Genomic DNA, 21,465 nt, shown 5'->3' on the forward strand with positions numbered 1-21,465 from the left:
TTTATTTAACTAGGCAAGTCAGTTAATAACAAATTCTTATTTTCCATGACGGCCTAGGAACAGTGGGTTAACTGCCTTGTTCAGGGGCTGAACGACAGATTTGTACCTTGTCAGCTCGGATTCAATCTTGCAACCTTTCGGTTACTAGTCCGATGCTCTAACCAGTAGGCAACCTGTTAGCATTTGCGTCCCTCGCATTTGCAACAATGAAAAACTGTTGTTACACATCATCCATGTTTTTTTTTTTGCTTATAATGAACTGTTTATCAATGATGAAACATAATGCAAGTCATTTATAGCGCAAAATTCATATTTTGTAGTCCAAGGCTGCAGTTCCGAAGGTAACCACCCTGTCCCGCCCCTGTCAGCTCCCCTGGAAACCTCTTCCCCTGAGCTGAAGATCCAAATCATGTGTTTCTTCACCTTTACTTTACACACCAATATTTGTGGTCACCCTCCCCTTACATTTCATGAAGGGATGGTGACCTGTGAAATGTCAATGCGGAATCTGGATGCCAACCATTTGATCTCAATCAATTTCATGGGAAGACACATTTGAATTATGTACAGTGTTGTTTCGAAGTTCAGTGTTTTATTTGAATTATGTACAGGGAGCGAATTTTAGAGCAGATGGTGTTTTGCCTAGTGGCGCGCTGTTGAACTTTGACCACATGAGAGAAAAATGCTAACATTCTCACAATCATCCTACATCTCATAAGAAATGAGGTGGTGTTTTTTGTCTTGCAGTGACGTTATACCATGCTATTATTTTCAGTTCTGTTATATAGAATACTATCATTATGTGATCTTGCTGACACAAATTCAGTCTTGATTTAATTTAAACAAGCATAATTCTCCATTTATAACAGAAATTTGCCAAAGTAGCCTTTTCTTCGGGGCTACTAAACTAGTAAAGCAGAGACTGTGCGTAAAGGAGAGAATCCCACACATGCGCAGAAGCTTTGGATTTAGTTGTCGGAAAATGGTTCTAGAGAATTCGGATATGCAGCCACTCTGTATTTTGAAACTTTTCTTAATCGTCTCAGGGGTACAATCCTTGATTCTGTTTCATTCCCCCCCAGATAAATGGCAGCTCTGCTTTTTGGTTTGCTAAAAAGCTGCTGACAGACGTGACTGAAGAAATGTAATAAGTGGGTAACATTCATTGAAATTACCATTGAACAGCTGTACATATTGCAGATTTCACCTTTAAAAAATGATTGACACTTTCTTTAGAAATATATGAAATGTACCAGTGATCAGTTGTATGAACACCCATCCACCAACATGCTAGCAGTGCTAATTTACATTAAGTTATAAAAAGACTGACATTGTTAGGGCCAACAGGAACCGGCGACCATCGCACCACTTTGTAAAGATGAGCATGTCAGGTGGGACTTGGACAGTCAAAACTGGGGATGACGAGACGACACTGCTATTCTTAGCTTTTTTGTTCAGTGTTGAGAGAAGAATTGGGACCCTACTTTCACCTCCACTACCACCCTATAACCAGGCCACGAACGCCAGACTGCCAGCCACCAAAGTAGTTCTCATTATTACGAGATGTGGAAGATCAAACGTAAGTGGCGCCACCATTTTGTGGCATGCATGCTCTTTCACATTCAGTCAAAACGAAAATAACAAAATGACTGCATATGGCAAGTTGTTTTTCCCTACACACACAGGCTACAGTTCAGCATGGCTGAGAGACATTTCCAGCCAGGCAACTAATAGAACTTGGTAGAACTCACACCTTAAATTCTTTTGCGTTACGATTTTGATTAGAGATTAACAATATAAAATGCCACTGTACTGCATTCCTGATGTAAAACTTCTCTTACAGCCCCCATCACGTACGCTTTGGAAGCAAAGTACAGGCCCTATCTTGAGGTAATTTTGCGAAACAATTTGACCCAATCTAATTCACTGCATAGCAGTTGTTTTATATTCCTACTGTGCAGGGTAACTAAGGAATAAGCTATGTGGATGGAAGCCATCGCAGCCTTGAAATGCTTTCAAACATCTGGTCGGACAACAAGGCCAGCATCGTGTTCACTAGGCACCGGATGGAACACAATGGACTGAAACAGGGAGGGATTTCCTGGCCTTGCCCCAGGAAATTCCAGACTGACCTGGAATTTGAATTGAATTAAATGGAATGTACAGGGAGCGAGAACTGAATGAAAATGCAATTTGTGGAATTGACACCAACCCTTGTACAGTGTGATACTTTATCCTCAACTGCAATTAAAACAAAATGTAATTGAGCTCATTAACTCCATCAGTTTAAGTTGATATATGTTTTAGGCTTTTAGTTTACATTTTCAGAATAAGAATATCTGGGCTGCTATCAATTAACAATCTTGAGGACACCAAGCAAAAGCAATCAATGCCCATCCATGCTCCTTCTCACACAGTAGTTTGAAGTAACATTGCAATGGTACGTGGTGTAAGAAAGAGGATATACTAATTCACTGGTGCACAGCATCCCTGCACAAACCAATCAGACCTATAGCAAACATGATTGATTGACATTTCTCCGTTCAGCTCTGGATCAATTGGCAGAGAAGTTGCCAGGGAAGCTGTACTCAAGGGCCGAACTGTCACATGAAAAAGAAGACAAGGGAGTGACCGTGGGAGCCCCTTCCCTTTCCCAATGGGGTGGCCCGTGACTGGCCTGACTCCAGAGCTGTATGGTCTGTGCTGCTCTTTAAGTGCCTGCCAGTGTTCCCTTCTTTACAACCTAAACAATTTATTGTGTGTGTTGTGTTTGCCTTTTTATGCAGAAAGATTATTTGTGCAATGAAAAATATCAAAATATAATTTATTATTATGTTCCAGATGTTAGTGTGGTAATAAAAACTGCTCTAGGGTCTGTTTTGCCCTTTCGTCCACAATAGTTGTAAACTGTATGGAGAGGTAAAAAAAAACTGCCTGTTTTGCATAACACATAGTTCGTTACTAACGTAGTGGAGAAGTGAAGCAGTGCACTCTTGTAAGTATAGGAGTAAATCCTCGTGAATATCTGTTTAAATAAACCCTGTAGTATTGAAATCATGATAACGAAAAACCCCAAAATACAACGGTGTCAACGAACACAGCTGATTCTGTAGCTCGACCCAGGTACTGTAGTTAATCAATATTACAAACATTTTACACAACAGTACAACCAAAAGTTAGATGGTGCCTTTACACTATGGTCATTCTAGACAGATTGAAGCTTTATGTTTCCAGCAAAACAGCAGCACACCACTTGTTTTATTATACGGCTGAGGGACGAGGCTATATGGAACTGCGCTCACATTCATAGACAGCGGTCTAGATGCAAGGACTGGCCCTGTCACTCCATTGAACTTTAATACTGCTGTGACCATTACCACTCTGCAGGATTAGTAAAAACGGGACCCTGGTGGTATGGGTAAACATTGACGACCACCTCAGATTGGTGACCATGCGAGATGACGCCTACATTGCAGAGGCCTTCCAATGTACAGTGGGGCATAAAAGTATTTAGTCAGCCACCAATTGTGCAAGTTCTCCCACTTAAAAAGATGAGAGGGGCCTGTAATTTTCATCATAGGTACACTTCAACTATGACAGACGAAATGAGAAAAACAAATCCAGAAAATCACATTGTAGGATTTTGACAATTGGCATTGGTGAAAAACTTATTTAGGTCATGAATCATTCTAGATATTCTGATGAGTATAACTTTAGGTGTAATATACACCATTTATACAAAAGCATGTGGACACCCCTTTCAAATTAGTGGATTCGGCTATTTCAGCCACACCCGTTGCTGACAGGTGTATAAAATCGGGCACACTGCCATGCAATCTCCATAGACAAACATTGCCAGGAGAATGGGCTTACTAAAGAGTTCAGTGACTTTCAACGTGGCACCGTCATAGTATGGCACCTGTCCAACATGTCAGTTAGTCAAATTTCTTCCCTGCTAGCGCTGCCCCGGTCAACTGTTAGTGCTGTTATTGTTAAGTGGAAACATCTAGGAGCAACAACGGCTCAGCCGCAAAGTGGTAGGCCACACAAGTTCACAGAACGGAACCGCAGTGCTGAAGCGCAAGCGTGTAAAAATCGCCTGTCCTCGGTTGCGATACTCACTTCCAAACTGCCTCTACAAGCAACGTCAGCACAATAAATGTTAGTCGGGAGCTTCATGAAATGTGCTTCCATGGCCAAGCAGCCACACACAAGCCTATGGTCACCATGCACAATGCCAAACGTCGGCTGGAGTGGTGTAAAGCTTGCCGCCATTGGACTCTAGAGCAGTGGAAACCCGTTCTCTAGAGTGTTGAATCACGCTTCACCATCTGGCAGCCCGACAGACGGATCTGTGTTTGACGGATGCTAGGAGAACGCTACCTGCCCCAATGCATAGTGCCAACTGTAAAGTTTGGTGGAGCAGGAATAATAGTCTGGGGCTGTTTTTCATGGTTCGGGCTAGGCCCCTTAGTTCCAGTGAAGGGAAATCTTAACGCTACAGCATACAATGACATTCTAGATGACTCTGAAAGCCATGTCCTGTTTCAGCATGACAATTCCCCCATGCTCAAAGTGAGATCCTTACAGAATTGGTTTATCGAGATCGGTGTGGAAGAACTTTACTGGCCTGCACAGAGCCCTGGCCATTGAACGCCTTTGGGATTAACTGGAACGCTGACTGCGAGCCAGGCCTAATCACCCACATCAGTGCCCGACTTCACTAATGCTTTTGTGGGTGATTGGAAGCAAGTCCCCGCAGCAATGTTCCACCATCTAAGGGAAAACCTTTCCAAGAGAGTGGTGGCTTTTATAGCAGCAAAGGGGGGACCAACTCCATATTAATGCCAATGATTTTGGAATAAAATGTTTCCAATGAGCAGTCCACATACTTTTGGTCATATATTGTATAATGTGTGTATGTATAAAATGTGTGTATATAGTATCAATATATGATAAGCTAGTTACTTTAAAAATATTTTTATTTTACTAGGATACAAAAATATATACTGTTATAATTTCCACCAAATTTACAAGGAAGTTGTTGCATACCGTACTTTAATATGGTCAAATTAACTGAAGAGTATTACCTCTTACTCCTTAGACTGCAGTGAGGTGTATAACATCAGTAATGCCCAGACAATTGGCTTGGACAAGGTGGGGTTCACGTAGCTAGTGGTGGACGAGGTCAAGCTGCACATCTGCATGGAGAAGAGGTTAGAGGGCGAAGAGAAAATCGATGATCTGGTGCCTTTACTGAAGTAAAGCTGAGGAAGATGGGAAGAAAAGGGACTCCTGTCCTATTCAACACAAACTTCACATTTTAGTAGTTTGACTGGTAGCGTGCAATCATAATACTGTACGGGGCTTTTGTGAGAATGACATCAGTATTTCTAAAACCAACAATATTATAACAGCTATGTTAATGTTGATTGTACTATGTGTTCTAATAGTTGAAGTTTACATATACTTAGGTTAGAGTCATTAAAACTAGTTTTTCAACCACTCACAAATTTCTTGTGAACAAATTATAGTTTTGGCAAGTCGGTTAGGACATCTACATTGTGCATGACACGTCATTTTTCCAACAATTGTTTACAGATTATTTCACTTATAATTCCCTGTATCACAATTCCGTTGGGTCAGAAGTTTTCATACACTAAGTTGACAGTCTTTAAACAGCTTAGAAAATTCCAAATAATGATGTCATGGCTTTAGAGGCTTCTAATAGGCTCATTTACATAATTTGAGTCAATTGGGAGGTGTTCCTGTGGATGTATTTCAAGGCCTACCTTCAAACTCAGTGCCTCTTTGCTTTACATCATGGGAACATCAAAATAAATCAGCCAAGACCTCAGAAAAAAATGTAGACCTCCACAAGTCTGGTTCATCATTGGTAGCAATTGCCAAACGCCACGTTCATCTGTACAAACAATAGTACGCAAGTATAAACACCATTGGACCACCAAGCAGTCATACCGCTCAGGAAGGAGATGCATTCTGTCTCCTAGAGATGAACGTACTGGGGTGCAAAACATGTAAATCAATCCCAGAACGACAGCAAATGACCTTGTGAAGATGCTGGAGAAAACAGGTACAAAAGTATCTATATCCACTGTAAAACAAGTCCTATATCGACAGAACATGAAAGGCCGCTCAGCAAGGAAGAAGCCACTGCTCCAAAACCGCCATAAAAAAGCCAGACTATGGTTTGCGACTGCACATGGGGACAAAGATCGTACTTTTTGGAGAAATGTCCTCTGGTCTGATGAAACAAAAATAGAACTGTTTGGCCATAATGACCATTGTTATGTGGGGTGCTTTGCTGCAGGAGGGACTGGTGCACTTCACAAAATAGATGGCATCACGAGGAAAGAGAATGATGTGGATATATTGAAGCAACATCTCAAGACATCAGTCAGGAAGTTAAAGCTTGGTTGCAAATGAGTCTTCCAAATGGACAATGAGTTCAAAGTTGTGGCAAAATGGCTTAAGGACAAGAACGTCAAGGTATTGGAGTGGCCATCACACAGACCTCAATCCCATAGATAACTTGTGGGCAGAACTGAAAAAGTGTGTGCGAGCAAGCAGGCCTACAAACCTGACTCAGTTACACCAGCTCTGTCAGGCGGAATGGGCCAAAATACACCGAACGTATTGTGGGAAGCTTGTGGAAGGCTACCTGAAACATTTGACCCTAGTTAAACAATTTAAAGGCAATGCTGCCAAATACTAATTGAGTGTATGTAAACTTCTGACACACTGGGAATGTGATGAAATAAATAAAAGCTGAAATAAATAATTCTCTACTATTATTCTGACATTTCACATTCTTAAAATAAAGTGGTGATACCAACTGACCTAAGACAGAGCATTTATACTAAGATGAAATGTCAGGAATTGTAAAAAACTGAGTTTAAATGTATTTGGCTAAGGTGTATGTAAACTTCAGACTTCAACTGTAGGTACAAAGACTTATATAGCATAAATATTGCATACAAAAGTTAAATACTTTTCAAAAGTTCATGCTTATGTGCTGTATATAAAAACTATTTTACTTAAGAAAATATTTTTGCATTATTTCAACTGTGTTTGCTTTCAGTATGAAGTTTGGCACGGCCATACACATTAGGATAACCCACCATCTACAGAGCAATACATGTTTCTATACAAATTACAAAGCTCTTTCAATGATGTATCATTCCTCCATGTTACTCAAAGTTTATGCTAAACTGATTGGCTGTGAAGCCATGGTTTCTCAGACAAAATTAAATGGTACATACTGGTAAAAAAAAAAGAACAAATGACACCAGACATTTGCTTGAGACTCCTTTCAAGTAAGCTTTAATATTGTGCACGAGAGACTGAATCTGGATGACTCGAGCTTTCCTCGCATGTATGTTGTGGTAGGAGGGGTTTATGTGGGGGGAGGGGTTAATGGAGATGAAAGGGGCGAGGCATAATCGTTTATATTTCTTTAACACTTGCTGCTTCTCCTCTACACTTGATCTGCTAAGGCAACACAATAGACATCCTCTCTGGAAGTTGTACCGTTAACAGTTAGGAATATGCATTTTTCTTCCATGTGCACTATAAGTCAACGTGCGGTAACCCCCTCCAACCCTCTCTGCTCCCATAATGCCACAGAAAGTCAGCGGTGGAGATGTCTCGCTCAGCTTCCAGAAGGGCTCACAGCTTAACCTTATTTTCATTGATTTATTTTTGTTGACCACTCGCCTTTGCTTTTTTCCTTCTATTGTGCCTTTTGAAATGAGGAAATAAAATGTCTGGATTCTGTTTCCACTCTCTTTGTTGTGTTAAAGGGTGCGGTCTAGGCCCATCTCTCATCTTTACAGTAATACAACATGGAATACCATTGCACAGTTGACCCTCATTACTTTTCATACAAAATAACGAGGAGAAACGTACCAGCACTAGTGGTTATTGTACATACTCATCGCAATCACTAATTACAAAGGGGAAAAACCTAAAATAAAAACATATGTTAAACTAGTTATATACTATTTTTCTTCTCGTACAGGCGAATGCCTCAGAAATACCAAGCAGCACATTAAAAAGGCATAATGTGGTGGAATAAATACAATATATTTTGCAAGAAAATAAAATTGAGCACAAAACAAGTCAGACAGGTGTCGCACAGTAACTATCAATTAACTGCAGTTTAGAAGGGAGTAAGAGAAACAGAGATATAGTCACTAGTGAGGTCAAACTGCTTGGGCATCACTTTGCGTGAACCTTTCAACCTTTGGGCAGTTTCAAGCAGAACATGTCACTTCCTGACCTAGAATGGTGCCGGTGCATTTATGCTACTAAAAGTCCATGAATAGTGTTTTGAATGAGTAGCTTTGTCCCAATATTTGTTAGAAGACCTTTTGATTATTAATCGAGTGGAATGCCAGCGACATTTGCGATACCGTGTTCAAGACTGCATAAAGCGGACTTTATGAGAGCGGCTTAAATTGAGTGCAACTGAAAAATGTGTGGTCCTGTCAGTCTACACTGTATATTTGGGTTCTCAAAGGTAATAAAAGGACACAACATAAGATCCCTTATGTAAATTCTATGCAATAAACAACATTTTAAACTGCAGTGCTAACGTCATCATTCAGCTACGCTACTTGAAGGAGGATTGTGAGAATGGCCAAAATAGTGCATTATAGGAGGAATGATTTGATTAGGGCTTTGGGATGTGTAGAGTTTTGCTTTTCAACACAGATCACGTCATTTGATCCCTCCTGTATTGGGAAAGGAACCTATTGTCTGTGAAAAGTAAAAAATAAGCTTGTTTTTTCTTTTCCTTGTGAGAATAAAAAATGTTTTTTTTCTTCTTTTCCTTAAACATTAAACTTCAGTGGAGGCAAACAATCTACAAATGTCAACAATAGAAGGAAAGAGAACTCCAAATGAAAAGAAAACACAGTATGACACATTTAAACACACTTTCTGTACAGAAACTCAAGACTATACAATACCTGCAGACATTATGCTGAAGAGTCCTGTTTTATACAACTCTATGAACAATACAACTCAAAACATTCTCTATTTTACTGTACATGTGGAAAAAGTAGCTTTGCAGTCTGTTCTTCCAACCCCCTTTAATGGTAGTTTAGCAATGGAATTGAAATTTTGCAGCCCATTGATACAAATGTTTTCATATTATTGCAATGGTCAGTTCTCACCTCTCGTTATTAACAACAATTTTAGAATACAGGAGTTTGCCTTGGGGAGGGAAAATGGAAGTATATTTTCTCTATGTGTCGTTTCAACCAAGCAATACGGCAGTAGCCTCGAATAGCAGTAAACTCTCTTGGGCCCGACACTTGGGGCGCCCGCAAACTCAAGGAACACCAGGATTATGTCCTCTGCCCCCTCCATTTACAATGTCATATGTTAATTCTCTTTAGTTTGTTTAGTCTTCCCAAAAGTCACTTTTCACAGCTTGAGCTCGTTAGCCACTTTGGACGCGATATTCTTGAAGGCGATGGACGTGCCTGAGATCCGCTTGAAGCGCACACCGTTGAGTGAGAGGCGTGGCAGCTTGCACACCTCCATCTCCCATTGGACCAGGCTGTCCTGGCGGGCGTCGCCGTGCACGCAGAAGAGCATGAAGCGCTCGCGCTGCTCGTAGTCGCAGTTGTTTGCATCCAGGACCTTCCGGATCTCGCGCATCATGTCGCCGGGCTCCATGGACGAGGTGGTCTTCATGCTCCAGGTGAAGCGCAGTGAACGGGGTTTGGAGTCCCGGGAACCGTCCTCCTTGGGTTCCCCTGATGCGCTCCTGGAGAGGAACAGAACACGGACAATAGTGTTAATTGAATAGGAGATAAGTAGGTAGACGCAAAAGCAAAAATGTTGGTGAGGTGCTGACCCAATTATTATAATAATTATTTTGACATTTCCTTTTTAAAGAGTCATGTGACTCGGAGTATATAGAGTGTGCGTCAAAGGGCAAAAGGCAACACACAAAACTTGTACAACCCATGTGTTCGAGACCCCATTGTAAAACGGACAACTGAATGACAGTCAAATATATGTTATTCAAAAGATTGCGTGCCGTGTAACACACACTCAGAACAGACACTTCTAGACAGCTTAAACACACAAAATGGCCCACCAAGGTCTAGCAAGAGCATGGTATTCAGGGTCACGCCACTTAGGCACACCCACCACCACTGTGTGACTGAGGGCATGGGGACAAAGTACACACATAACACAACAACAAAGAACAGCACAACAAGTACCGGTACGATAACAACAATGAACTAGTAATTTAAGACGGGAGACGTATAGCCACACCTAGAATTAGTCCACCTTCCGCCATCACAGTGCTAACTATACTCCACAACATGGAACAAGAATGAACCGGTGACATTGGCTTTCGATCCTGGGACTAGTAGTGACCCTCATTGACATGCCATGCTTTTGTTTCGAGGTTGTTGTTACTTTTTCTGCGGGCGGCCGTGCCGATGCCTCACCTTGGGGGGTCTGTACTGCCACTGGCCTCTCCTTCAACCGTGGCCCTTTGGGAAGCAATCAGAGTTCAGAGTTCAACAGAGCAGTGGAAGGGGGTTGTCAGTGTACACACAGACGATGGGTGGGTGAAAAGGAAGAGGGTGGGATGGGGTCAAACCTACAAACATACACAGTCACGCGGCTCAACTCGTTCTGGGGAGGCAACTGGTGAGACTGCCAAAAAGGCCAACATGACGTATATCGGCAAGCTAACTAAAACGGAGGATGACACAACGTTCGAAATCATGTGAACGGAGAGCGAGATGAATGACAGAAGACATCTACAGAACACACAACACACTCAAATCAAAGAACGAAACAAGAAGTCAGAAAGTGAGTGCAGGTGTCTGCAAACTCCAAGGCATCACAGGCAAGGCCTCTCGGGGGTCTCAATCTCAGTCTGTTAGTGGTGCAGGGTCAGATAGTGGGGTGGATAATGCGGGGGTGTAGGGTTTAGGGGGAGGAGTTAAGGAAGGGGGGCTGGCACCAGGGCGTGAATGGTTGCATGTCATTGAAGAGGGCTTGGATTGCGAGGAAGAGAGGGTGTGGCGGGTGTAGACATGGTAACCATTCTGTGCGCTCCTACCTCCGGCCAGCCCTGAAAGACATAGTTCTATATAAAAAAAAAAAACAATGAAAGAAGCAATTTAAAAAGAAATTGGTTATTTTCTTTGAGTGTAGCTATGGATGGAAATAGGGAGACATAAAAGGATGTTGTGGGAAATGTTGTTCAATGACTTTCTCGTAATGTGGCAGAAATGTACAAATCTAATGGTGATGGATCCACTATGTCAGCAAAGTCGATCCCAATTTTGCATTAAGAAATGATGTGCTTAAATACACATAGTGCTACATATGCTTACAGCAAGACCCCTAAATTCACTATGGGCTGATTGAAGGCACTAAGAACCAACCAGTTCATACTGGTTGGTTCATACCTACTACACATGGAAAGTCTGATTGACAATAAACTATAAGAACAAAAACAAAACATTTAATCTAAAAAAATATTTTAAAATGTCTTCATAAAAAAAATACACATGCATTGATTGCTACAGCAACATATGATGAGTGTATAGAACCGTTCAGTGACAGGTTAGTTTGTCATGCCCGAAGGGTGGAGTCCCTGGCTGGTGATAAAAACAGGCTCGTTTTACCCAGTGCCCTTGACTGACTGCAGCAACGGTCACAGATACTGCAGACGCCGCAGTCTCTGTGTGTGTGTGTGTGTGTGTGTGTGTGTGTGTGTGCATAAGAAAGAGAGACTGCATGCATTTCTATATGCGTGTCTGTGCCTTTGCGTGTGGTCCTGCAAGTGTATCTGTAGGCAGCCCACGTCTCTCTCAGAGCAGATCCTGGTCACCGCAGGCTCACCTAGGGGAATAGAGACTGGCGCTCCGGGGTGAAGTTTACCCTAGGTACAGATCTATGATCAGCTTTCTATTCCTCAATCCTTATCTTAACCATTAGTGGGGGAAATGCTAAACTGACCCAAGATCAGTGTCTAAGGTCAACTTTACCCTTCGCAGTGGTGTCCCCTGCTAATGCAGGAATGAGAGAGAAAGAGGAACCCAATCACACTTTCTCTATTATCTCTCTCCACACTCACTCAAAGCAGCCTTGTACCTTACACGGTACCCTACTAAATAACTAGATATACTGGCTAGTACAAAATGTGCAGCTGTTACTTTCAATATCAGATGCAAAGGCTAGGTAAATATGGCCCTAAGGAAGGGAAACATGATACATGATGTGTAGCAAGTTGGGGTCAATTCCATTTCAATAAAGTAAATTCAGGAACTAAATTGTAATTGCCGTTTACATGCTGAATTGAAATGGAATTGACACTAGTCCTGCAGTGTAATATTGTTAATATCAGACCTGGGTCAAATACATTGTCAGATACTTTTAAATAATGGAGATCCGCCCGGTACAATAGAACCTATAGAATAAAGGATAAATCAAGCGCACCTAAAATACTTGAAGGTAGGCTATCTGTCTATTTATCCCAGGTCTGGCAAACACATCGGTATGGTGCATTTCCGTCCATTTCCACTGACCTGCGGACAAACTTGGAGGTGATCTTGCTGATGATGCCCGTGGAGGTGCCCCTGCGCGCCTGGGATAGAGCCCCCGTGTCATGGGAGAGCGTGGGAGAGGCGGGTGGACCGTTGTAGGTGGCCGAGCGGCGGTCGCGAAGTTGGGCACCGTGGAAGGTGGAGCGGCTAGAGGAGCCGCGGGGGAAGCGCGTGCGGTCGGGCGGCGTGGCGGCCGTGCTGCTGCTGATGCTGTGCGCCGACGGCGAGGCCGTGGGGGGGCTACGAAGGCAGAGTGAGAGGCAAGAAATACCGATAAGAAATATCACCTAACATAAATACATTGGTAGTAATAGAACAGTATACAAATAAAGTTACATCTCTCACTTTTAGGAAATACACTGCTCAAAAAAATAAAGGGAACACTAAAATAACACATCCTAGATCTGAATGAATGAAATATTCTTATTAAATACTTTTTTCTTTACATAGTTGAATGTGCTGACAACAATATCACACAAAAATGATCAATGGAAATCAAATTTATCAACCCATGGAGGTCTGGATTTGGAGTCACACTCAAAATTAAAGTGGAAAACCACACTACAGGCTGATCCAACTTTGATGTAATGTCCTTAAAACAAGTCAAAATGAGGCTCAGTAGTGTGTGTGGCCTCCACGTGCCTGTATGACCTCCCTACAACGCCTGGGCATGTTCCTGATGAGGTGGTGGATGGTCTCCTGAGGGATCTCCTCCCAGACCTGGACTAAAGCATCCGCCAACTCCTGGACAGTCTGTGAACCTGCTTTCATCTGTGAATAGCACAGGGTGCCAGTGGCGAATTTGCCAATCTTGGTGTTCTCTGGCAAATGAAAAACGTCCTGCACGGTGTTGGGCTATAAGCACAATCCCCACCTGTGGACGTCGGGCCCTCATACCACCCTCATGGAGTCTGTTTCTGACTGTTTGAGCAGACACATGCACATTTGGTAGCGCCTCCATGCTCTGGACACTACGCTGACAGACACAGCAAACCTTCTTGCCACAGCTCGCATTGATGTCCCATCCTGGATGAGCTGCACTACCTGAGCCACTTGTGTGGGTTGTAGACTCTATCTCATGCTACCACTAGAGTGAAAGCACAGCCAGCATTCAAAAGTGACCAAAACATCAGCCAGGAAGCATAGGAACTGAGAAGTGGTCTGTGGTCCCCACCTGCAGAACCACTCCTTTATTGGGGGTGTCTTGCTAATTGCCTATAATTTCCACCTGTTGTCTATTCCATTTGCACAACAGCATGTGAAATTTAATGTCAATCAGTGTTGCTTCCTAAGTGGACAGTTTGATTTCACAGAAGTGTGATTGACTTGGAGTTACATTGTGTTGTTTAAGTGTTCCCTTTATTTTTTTGAGCAGTATAGTATCATAGGGCAATGAAAAAACATGGACATTATAACAAGTCATTTCTCCCAGTTCCTCAACCCTCCATTGTCCGATACCCTCGCTCAACTCCTACCCGTAGGTACTTCATTTAGATCGGGGGGGTATAGGCTAGTGTTTAGCAATTCATATAACTTGGGCCCCTTCCTACTTGGGACTTCAGCCCCCTCTCGCTCTCTCTAGCCCCCTAGCTCACCCCCTGTACTCCGCGTTGTCGTCTATGGGAGGCAGTGGGGACTTGATAGGGTGGCCCGATGCCGACATGGACTTGACGTGACGCGGACGAGTGGAAGGGACAGCTGAGGTTGCCCCTGGCGATGGTGAGGAGCCACTGGCCGAGCCTGACATCTCAGTCAGACTGAGAGGGAGAGAGAGAGGGAGAGAGACAGAAAGCGAGAGTGTGAAAAGGATGGTGAGAGATCAAGAAGGGAGGATCGAGTGAACGGGGAGGGTGGGGGAAGAGAAATAAGGTGAAAGACAAAGGGGTAGAGAGAGGACAAGAGAAGGGTCACAGGAGGAAGAATACAAGGAAAGGAAAGCGGGATAGAGAGGGGAAAAGATCAGGGATAGAGTCAGTTCTATGTATTTACTTTGCAGTTACATAGGCAGGTAAACATTATCAGAAGCAATCAAATTATCAACAGCAAACAAAGTTGCCGTGGCAGCAGCATTGGATACCTATCGCCCTCCTCACCTGCTGTCCTTGCCATTGGGAATCGCCGTGTAGTGATCTGTGCTCGACCGCTCACACACATACGTGTTCCTCCTGGTCATAGCGTTACTGTTCTGGGGTTCACACACACACAGAGCCTTCAATAACTTATTTCACAATACAAACTATTTCTGTTCTGACAGTCCCACAAAATAAAAACCATAATAGAAGCGAAGCGTCTTGTGACTTGTTACGACAGTTTAGTCTGATGGGTTCTAAGTTACTTTGGGAATGACCAACTTTCCAGTACATTTTGGGATAGAAAACTACTTTCTGTGCCCATCATCCCCTGCTTACTTGGAGGAAGAAACTGCTGAAACCTTAGCCCCCTGAATATTATAAAACATATTTTGTATAACACTTTGACCCCTCACCCCTGAGGCGGTGGATGACTTCTTCCTCTCCTGTGCCACCAGCGGCGAGGTGGGTACGTCGGCCTTGGAACCGGCCGTGCCAAGCTTGTGGGCGGCATCGCCCTTGTCGCTCTCCACGCTGTTGGCCTGCGCCCGCTTGGTGTAGGACATAGACGGGGGGATAGAGGGCGCCACTGAGGAGCCACAGAGCAATGACATGATTAGTTTGTACGGACTTTGTTATTCTTTATTTAACATGGGAGTCCCATTGTGGATTCCGCAGAGTTAGGGCAAATACCATTTAACTTCAGTCAATAAAGAACATTAATATAATAATGACAGTTGAACAGTTGAAACTACATTTGTATTTTTTATTGACTGGCTTGAATGGTATTCCCCTAAAATTTCTACTGGTCTTCATTAATTAAACATTTCCGTTGGATGTACTATAGTAGGCAACATGTAAAGAAAGCTCTGCTTGCACACAGTTCAAATGTAAAGGGAACTTCCTTAGGCTAATCAGTTAGCCTAAGGATATTTCAGGATTTTGGCAATGAAGTACTCTCTACTTCCCCAGAGTCCGTTGAACTCGTTCAGTTTGAAGGAAGTTGCTAACTACCATCAGCGCAATTGTTAACTAGCGTTAGCAAAATGACGAAGTCTTTAGAGCCCCACAGTGGAGGTGTCATAATACCCATAAAACCTAGCGGTCAAACTGGGAAAGGGTTCCAATCGTTTTTCCACCATTCATTTTTACCATAGGGAATTTTAGAAACACATAAAATAAGGGATGTTTCGTGTAGGCTTACCCTGGCGTGACGTTTTGATAACTATGTAAATCACTCTCATACAAGGTGACTTGTCAATATATTCTATTTACTCTCAGATTCAAAAATACTACAAATTCCTGCATGTCATCTCTAGCTGACACCTTTGCTAACAGGTAGTGACAATTTCAACTTGCACAAGACATTTCACAGAATTGCACATTTAAAGAAACGTGGCAAATGTATTCATCACTAAATTTAGCTAACAGATAGTTAATCCATAGAATCTTACCTCCTGCCTCGATTTGGTAGTCTCGTTCAGATCATCATGGCATTTGTAGTTCTTTATGATAACCACATTAGCAGCTAATTAGAACTATATGTTGTTGGTTTTTTTTTTGGGGGGGTATATATTGATAAATGCCACCTTGTCCTAGAGAGATTTACACTGTTATCAAAACATTAAGCCTACTTGAAAACACAGCCCTCATTTTAAGTGTTCCTAAAATACTCCATGGGAAAAAGAGAATGGAACCATTTCCTTGTTTGACCTCTAGGTTTTATAGTTATTATGACTTATACTGTGGTACTTAAACTATAGACAAGGGCTTTGCAACCCTGTTCCTGGAGAGCTACCCTCCTGTAGGTTTTTAATCCAATCCCAGTTGTAACTAACCTGATTTCAGCTTATCAACCAGCCAAATACAGTGCCTTCAGAAAGTTTTCATACCCCTTGACCTATTCCACATCTTGTGTTACAGCCAACATTTTTATTCCCCCCTCACCCATCTATACGCAATACCCCATAATGACAAAGTGAACACATGTTTTTAGAAATGTTTGCAAATATATTGAAAATGAAATACAGTAATATCTGATTTACATAAGTATTCACACCTCTTAGTCAATACATCTTAGAATAACCTTTGGCAGTGATTACAGCTGAGTCTTTCTGGGTAAGTTTCTAATAGCTTTGCACACCAGGATTGTACAATATTTGCCCATTATTATTTTTAACATCCTTCTAGCTCTGTCAAGTTGGTTGTTGATCATTGCTAGACAGCCATTTTCAAGTCTTGCCATAGATCTTCAAGCGGATTTAAGTCAAAACTGTAACTTGGCCACTCAGGAACGTTCAATGTCAGTCTTGGTAAGCAACTCCTGTGTATATCTATCCTTGTGTTTAAGGTTATTGTCCTGCTGAAAAGGTGAATTTGTCTCCCAGTATCTGTTGGAAAGCAGACAAGGTTTTCCTCTTGGACTTTGCCTGTGCTTAGCTCCATTCCGTTTCTATTCCGCTTCTTTTTATCCTAAAAAACTCCCTAGTTCTTGCAGATGACAAGCATACCCATAACATGATGCAGCCACCACCATGCTTGAAAATATGAAGAAGGGTACTCATTGATGCGTTTGCCCCAAACATAACACTTTGCATTCAGGACAAAGTTCATTTCTTTGCCACATTTCTTGCAGTTTTATTTTAGTGCCTTACTGAAAACAGGATGCATGTTTTGGAATATTTTTATTCTGTTGAGGCTTCCTTCTTTTCACTCTAATTTAGGCTAGTATTGTGGAGTAACTACAATGTTGTTGATCCAGCCTCAGTTTTCACCAATCATAACCATTAAGCTTTGTAACCGTTTAAAAAAAGTTACCATTGGCCTCATGGTGAGATCCCTGAGCGGCTTCCTTCCTCCCCGGCAACGGAGTTAGGAAGGACGCCTGTATGTTTGTAGTGACTGGGTGTATTGATACGCCATCCAAAGTGTAATTAATAACTTCAATGCTAGTGACACACAATTTCAACTTAACACATTTTAAATTCAGGCTGTAACAACAAAATATGGAAAAAGTCCAGGGGCGTGAATACTTTCTGAAGGCACTGTAAGGTGCGCTACATTAGAGTTGGAGTGAAAACCTACAGTACGGTAGCGCTCCAGGAACATGGTTGGACAGAGCCCTGCTGTAGACTTCCATTCATTGCACTTATGCTAGTTAGCATTGGCTCGCAAAACTACCTCCAACTTCCTTTATACTGGACACAGAGACATAAAAATGCCAAAATCCAGAACTCTTTAAGCTACGATTTTCCATTATATAATAATAATATTTTCTGTAATAATGGTGATAAAACTAAAATCTTGTTTGAGATTCAAGATGGTCGACAATGTTGTCCTTACCATGGTCACTGAAGCGCCGCTGCTTCTGGTTGGCCGATATGCTGCGTGTGACCTTGGAGTGGGCTGGCGATTGGCTGGAACTGTTGTTGGCCTCGCTGCTGGGCCGTGACCTTTGACACAGGTTGCTATTGGACAGCGACTCGCTCCCCTCAAACTGTCCAATGAAATAGGGGGGGGGAGTCATTGCACACATTATAACGTGGTGGTCATGTAGACTTGAAGGTAGACTGCAATATGACAGCCGTGTGGCGAATTCCTGCTTATAGAAATCAACAAGAAAATTCAAACCTACCAAGATCGCCACTATTGGCTCTTCCCATGCTTCAAGGGAGGGTGTAAATTGGGAAGAGGAAATGATGGCAGTCTTGGCAGATCAGAATTTTGTTGATGTCTGTAAGCAGGAAGTTTCTAAAGTATATAATCATTTTGACCTCAGACTGTCAGTCCTTAATCTATAAATCCCAATAAGAATTTTAAAGTGGATACCCCTCATCTCAGCTTCATAGCAAACCAAGTGGGGGCTGCCGTTTTGTGATTTTCAAATAAAGTCTTTAAGTCTTTAATGTGTGTATCCATAGGATACATATTGTTTGTGAAGTCTGTCATTAGTATGGCTATAGCGCATGTCTCACCTCGGCTGGTTTCCTGCCCAAAAGGAGGTAAGTGGCCATGGTCTCGTCGTACTTCTGTCCCGTTAACGCATCTGTGATGTCCTCTTTGGGGAATCCCATGGTTATCATCAGTTCTGTAGGGAGAGGAGGGAACATAACACACTATGAATGACTTAATGACATGAAAAGGGTACTGACATAATTTGTCGTCTAATTCGAATGTCACACCTGAAGTTCCCTTTAGAATAATAAAGTTATTGTATTTTTTTAAAAATTTTGTGGCATGGAAGTGATCTTTTTCACAAAATACAGCTTGTTACAAAACAGCCCATAAGTGAGGAAGGGAGAGTATCCAATCAGACGATTACAACATTGGGCGTATGTGACTGACCTATCCGTTTGGTGTCGTTCCAGTCGGGTTCCGGTTCCTGATGGGGCTTCAGCTCCTCCTCCTCATGGCCCACGTTCATCCAGCGGTCTCTCATGATTTGCTGAGGGGGAGACAGACGGTTAGATGGACCAATGGACAAACAGAGACAGAAAGAGACAGAGAGGACGAAACAGATTCAGCATAGTGAAAATCACGAGACTTCGTACATCTATACACTCAAGTTGGATTTAGTAAGATGTAGAAAAAGAAAAAAAACTCGGAAAAACAGTGTTTCAGCGACTAGAAGCCATTGGTTTAACGTGTCTTCTTTAGTTTCATGAAGGCAAGCTGTAGACGTGAACAAGAGATTTCTTTATCTACATGTCTGTATGAGCACGCACATGTGGTATGTGTTTGAGTCTATAAGTGTTTTTACGTGCATGTGTGTGTGACCGTACATCCGTGCATGTGTCAGTGTGTGTGTGTGTGTGTCCCTCGCCTTCTCGCTTACCTCCAGACTGCTCCGTTTGCCAGGGTTGAGCACCAACAGTTTCTTCAGCAGGTTTTCACAGTCTGTAGACATGTAGAAAGGAATACGATACTTCCCTCTCAGCACGCGTTCTCTCAGCTCCTTTGGAGGGAGATAGAGAGTAGAGGTTTGGGGTTAGGGGTCAATCTCTAGACATGTACGAAGGAGTACAATACCTCCCTCTTAGCATTCTCTCTCAGCTCCTTACACAGAACAATTAACAACAATAACAGGGGATGAGACTTTTTGACCAAAGGAAGAGACTTTACCCCTCAACACTATTTGTCAGGAAAATGTCAAATATGTCATTGGAGCATGTCAAATAGTGTTACCAATAACAGTGTTTTGTTTTGCAGTACTGTATAAGGCCGATGTAACTTCAAGTGTAACCAAAAACTATTTAGCAATGAGAACTGTGGAACAACTGACACCGCAGAATTCAACAATGGTAGCAACTGAAGGAGACTGATGTGTCCCACATTGGAAATAAGTGGCTCCACACACGTGCACACGCCTCCCCTTGGGAGAATCAAAGGGCAGGGATCTGCTGATAAGCATAAAGCACGACCTCCAGCCTACCATCCCTCTCGCTTTCTCTTTACATCTGTTCCATACATCCATCCCATGCCCCACCACATACACACGTTCTTCAAGCATGTAGGCCTATCAAAGTTAAGTGAGAATAAGCATTGGTCTGAAGCCGGACAAGGAAATTCACATGAGCACCAGAATGCCTATTCCATCCATGCTCTACCAAGGTTTTCAAGCACACAGCTTTGACCTACTACAGTAGCTATGTTGGTATTGTACTTCAAACTATGTGTAGGCAGGTTGCTTAGGATTCAAACCTTCTCAAACAGCCTAATTCACACTCTTAGAGGTGCTTCCACAATAATGTGATTTGTAACGCATGCAAGGTAAAGTATTGGATTCTTCACACACCACAGTAGGACATCCTATCCTATTACGCTACCTTTTCATGTCTTTATTATTATAATGAAAACAAGCTTCTCTTTCATACTCACAAGACCATCAGGCTTGATTGAGCTGTTTTGTCTTGTAGTAATGTTGTGCATGCCTGTAGTTCCTTAAATATTTCAGCAAAACAGGTATTTTTTATATATTTTTCATAATACCATCCTTTTTTGGTCAGTTGGTGCCCAACATAACATGTGGTGGTGTGCTGGACACAGCATCTTAGATAGATAGTCCGTCTGCATTCCTGATTTCTGTTACTGTTAGCTTACCTGTGTAACATTGACATAAGCTCAGAACCACTTGTGTTTCAAACATGGTTGTGTTTTATAAATTCCTGTGCTGAGCAATGACCTACTACAGCAGCTATGTTCATTACCTCTGTCAAAATAATGTGTGGCTTAAAGTTGTTTGTTCTTGTATTTCTCTTTGCAATAAAGATAGTCGCGCAAGAAAAATACACCTTTACAATAGGTATATATCTAAAAATACATACAGCCAAATGAGATAGATATACACTACTGTTCAAAAGTTGAGTCACTTAGAAATGTCGTTGTTGAAAAGAAAAAAAATGTCCCATTAAAAAAAAAATCATCAAATTGATCAGAAATACAGTGTAGACATTGTTAATGTTGTAAATGACTATTGTAGCTGGAAACGGCAGATGTTTCATGGAATATCTACACAGGCGTACAGAGGCCCATTATCAGCAACCATCACTCCTATGTTCCAATGGCACGTTGTGTTAGCTAATCCAGGTATATCATTTTAAAAGGCTAATTGATCATTAGAAAACCTTTTTGTAATTATGTTAGCACAGCTGAAAACTGTTGTTATGATTAAAGAATCAATAAATCTGACCTTTAGACTAGTTGAGTATCAGGAGCATAAGCGTTTGTGGGTTCGATTACAGGCTCAAAATGGCCAGAAACAAAGACCTTTCTTCTGAAACTCATCC

The 21,465-nt window shown here is 42.2% G+C and overlaps 1 protein-coding gene across 6 annotated transcripts in view; it reads right to left on the bottom strand.

Annotated features, from left to right (window-relative positions):
* Positions 1–7,321: 7,321 nt before the first annotated feature.
* LOC112265748 (serine/threonine-protein kinase MARK1) overlaps positions 7,322–21,465 on the bottom strand; it is an 80,880-nt gene continuing 66,736 nt past the window's right edge. For 2 of the 6 annotated variants that reach the window (XM_024443317.2, XM_024443310.2), the window contains 11 exons: positions 19,515–19,634; positions 19,025–19,124; positions 18,655–18,767; positions 18,023–18,176; positions 15,097–15,269; positions 14,705–14,796; positions 14,207–14,368; positions 12,594–12,851; positions 11,120–11,146; positions 10,497–10,541; positions 7,322–9,799 (listed from right to left, as the gene is read on the bottom strand). In XM_024443317.2, coding sequence (XP_024299085.1) covers positions 9,454–9,799; positions 10,497–10,541; positions 11,120–11,146; positions 12,594–12,851; positions 14,207–14,368; positions 14,705–14,796; positions 15,097–15,269; positions 18,023–18,176; positions 18,655–18,767; positions 19,025–19,124; positions 19,515–19,634 — 1,590 coding nt within the window. In that variant the 3' untranslated portion in view covers positions 7,322–9,453. The remainder of the gene's footprint in view (positions 9,800–10,496; positions 10,542–11,119; positions 11,147–12,593; positions 12,852–14,206; positions 14,369–14,704; positions 14,797–15,096; positions 15,270–18,022; positions 18,177–18,654; positions 18,768–19,024; positions 19,125–19,514; positions 19,635–21,465) is intronic. The other 4 variants (XM_024443323.2, XM_024443334.2, XM_024443341.2 and 1 more) reach the window with 2 other exon arrangements.

Source organism: Oncorhynchus tshawytscha, linkage group LG02, assembly GCF_018296145.1.
Source record: "Oncorhynchus tshawytscha isolate Ot180627B linkage group LG02, Otsh_v2.0, whole genome shotgun sequence".
In the NCBI taxonomy this organism is placed as follows: domain Eukaryota; kingdom Metazoa; phylum Chordata; class Actinopteri; order Salmoniformes; family Salmonidae; genus Oncorhynchus; species Oncorhynchus tshawytscha.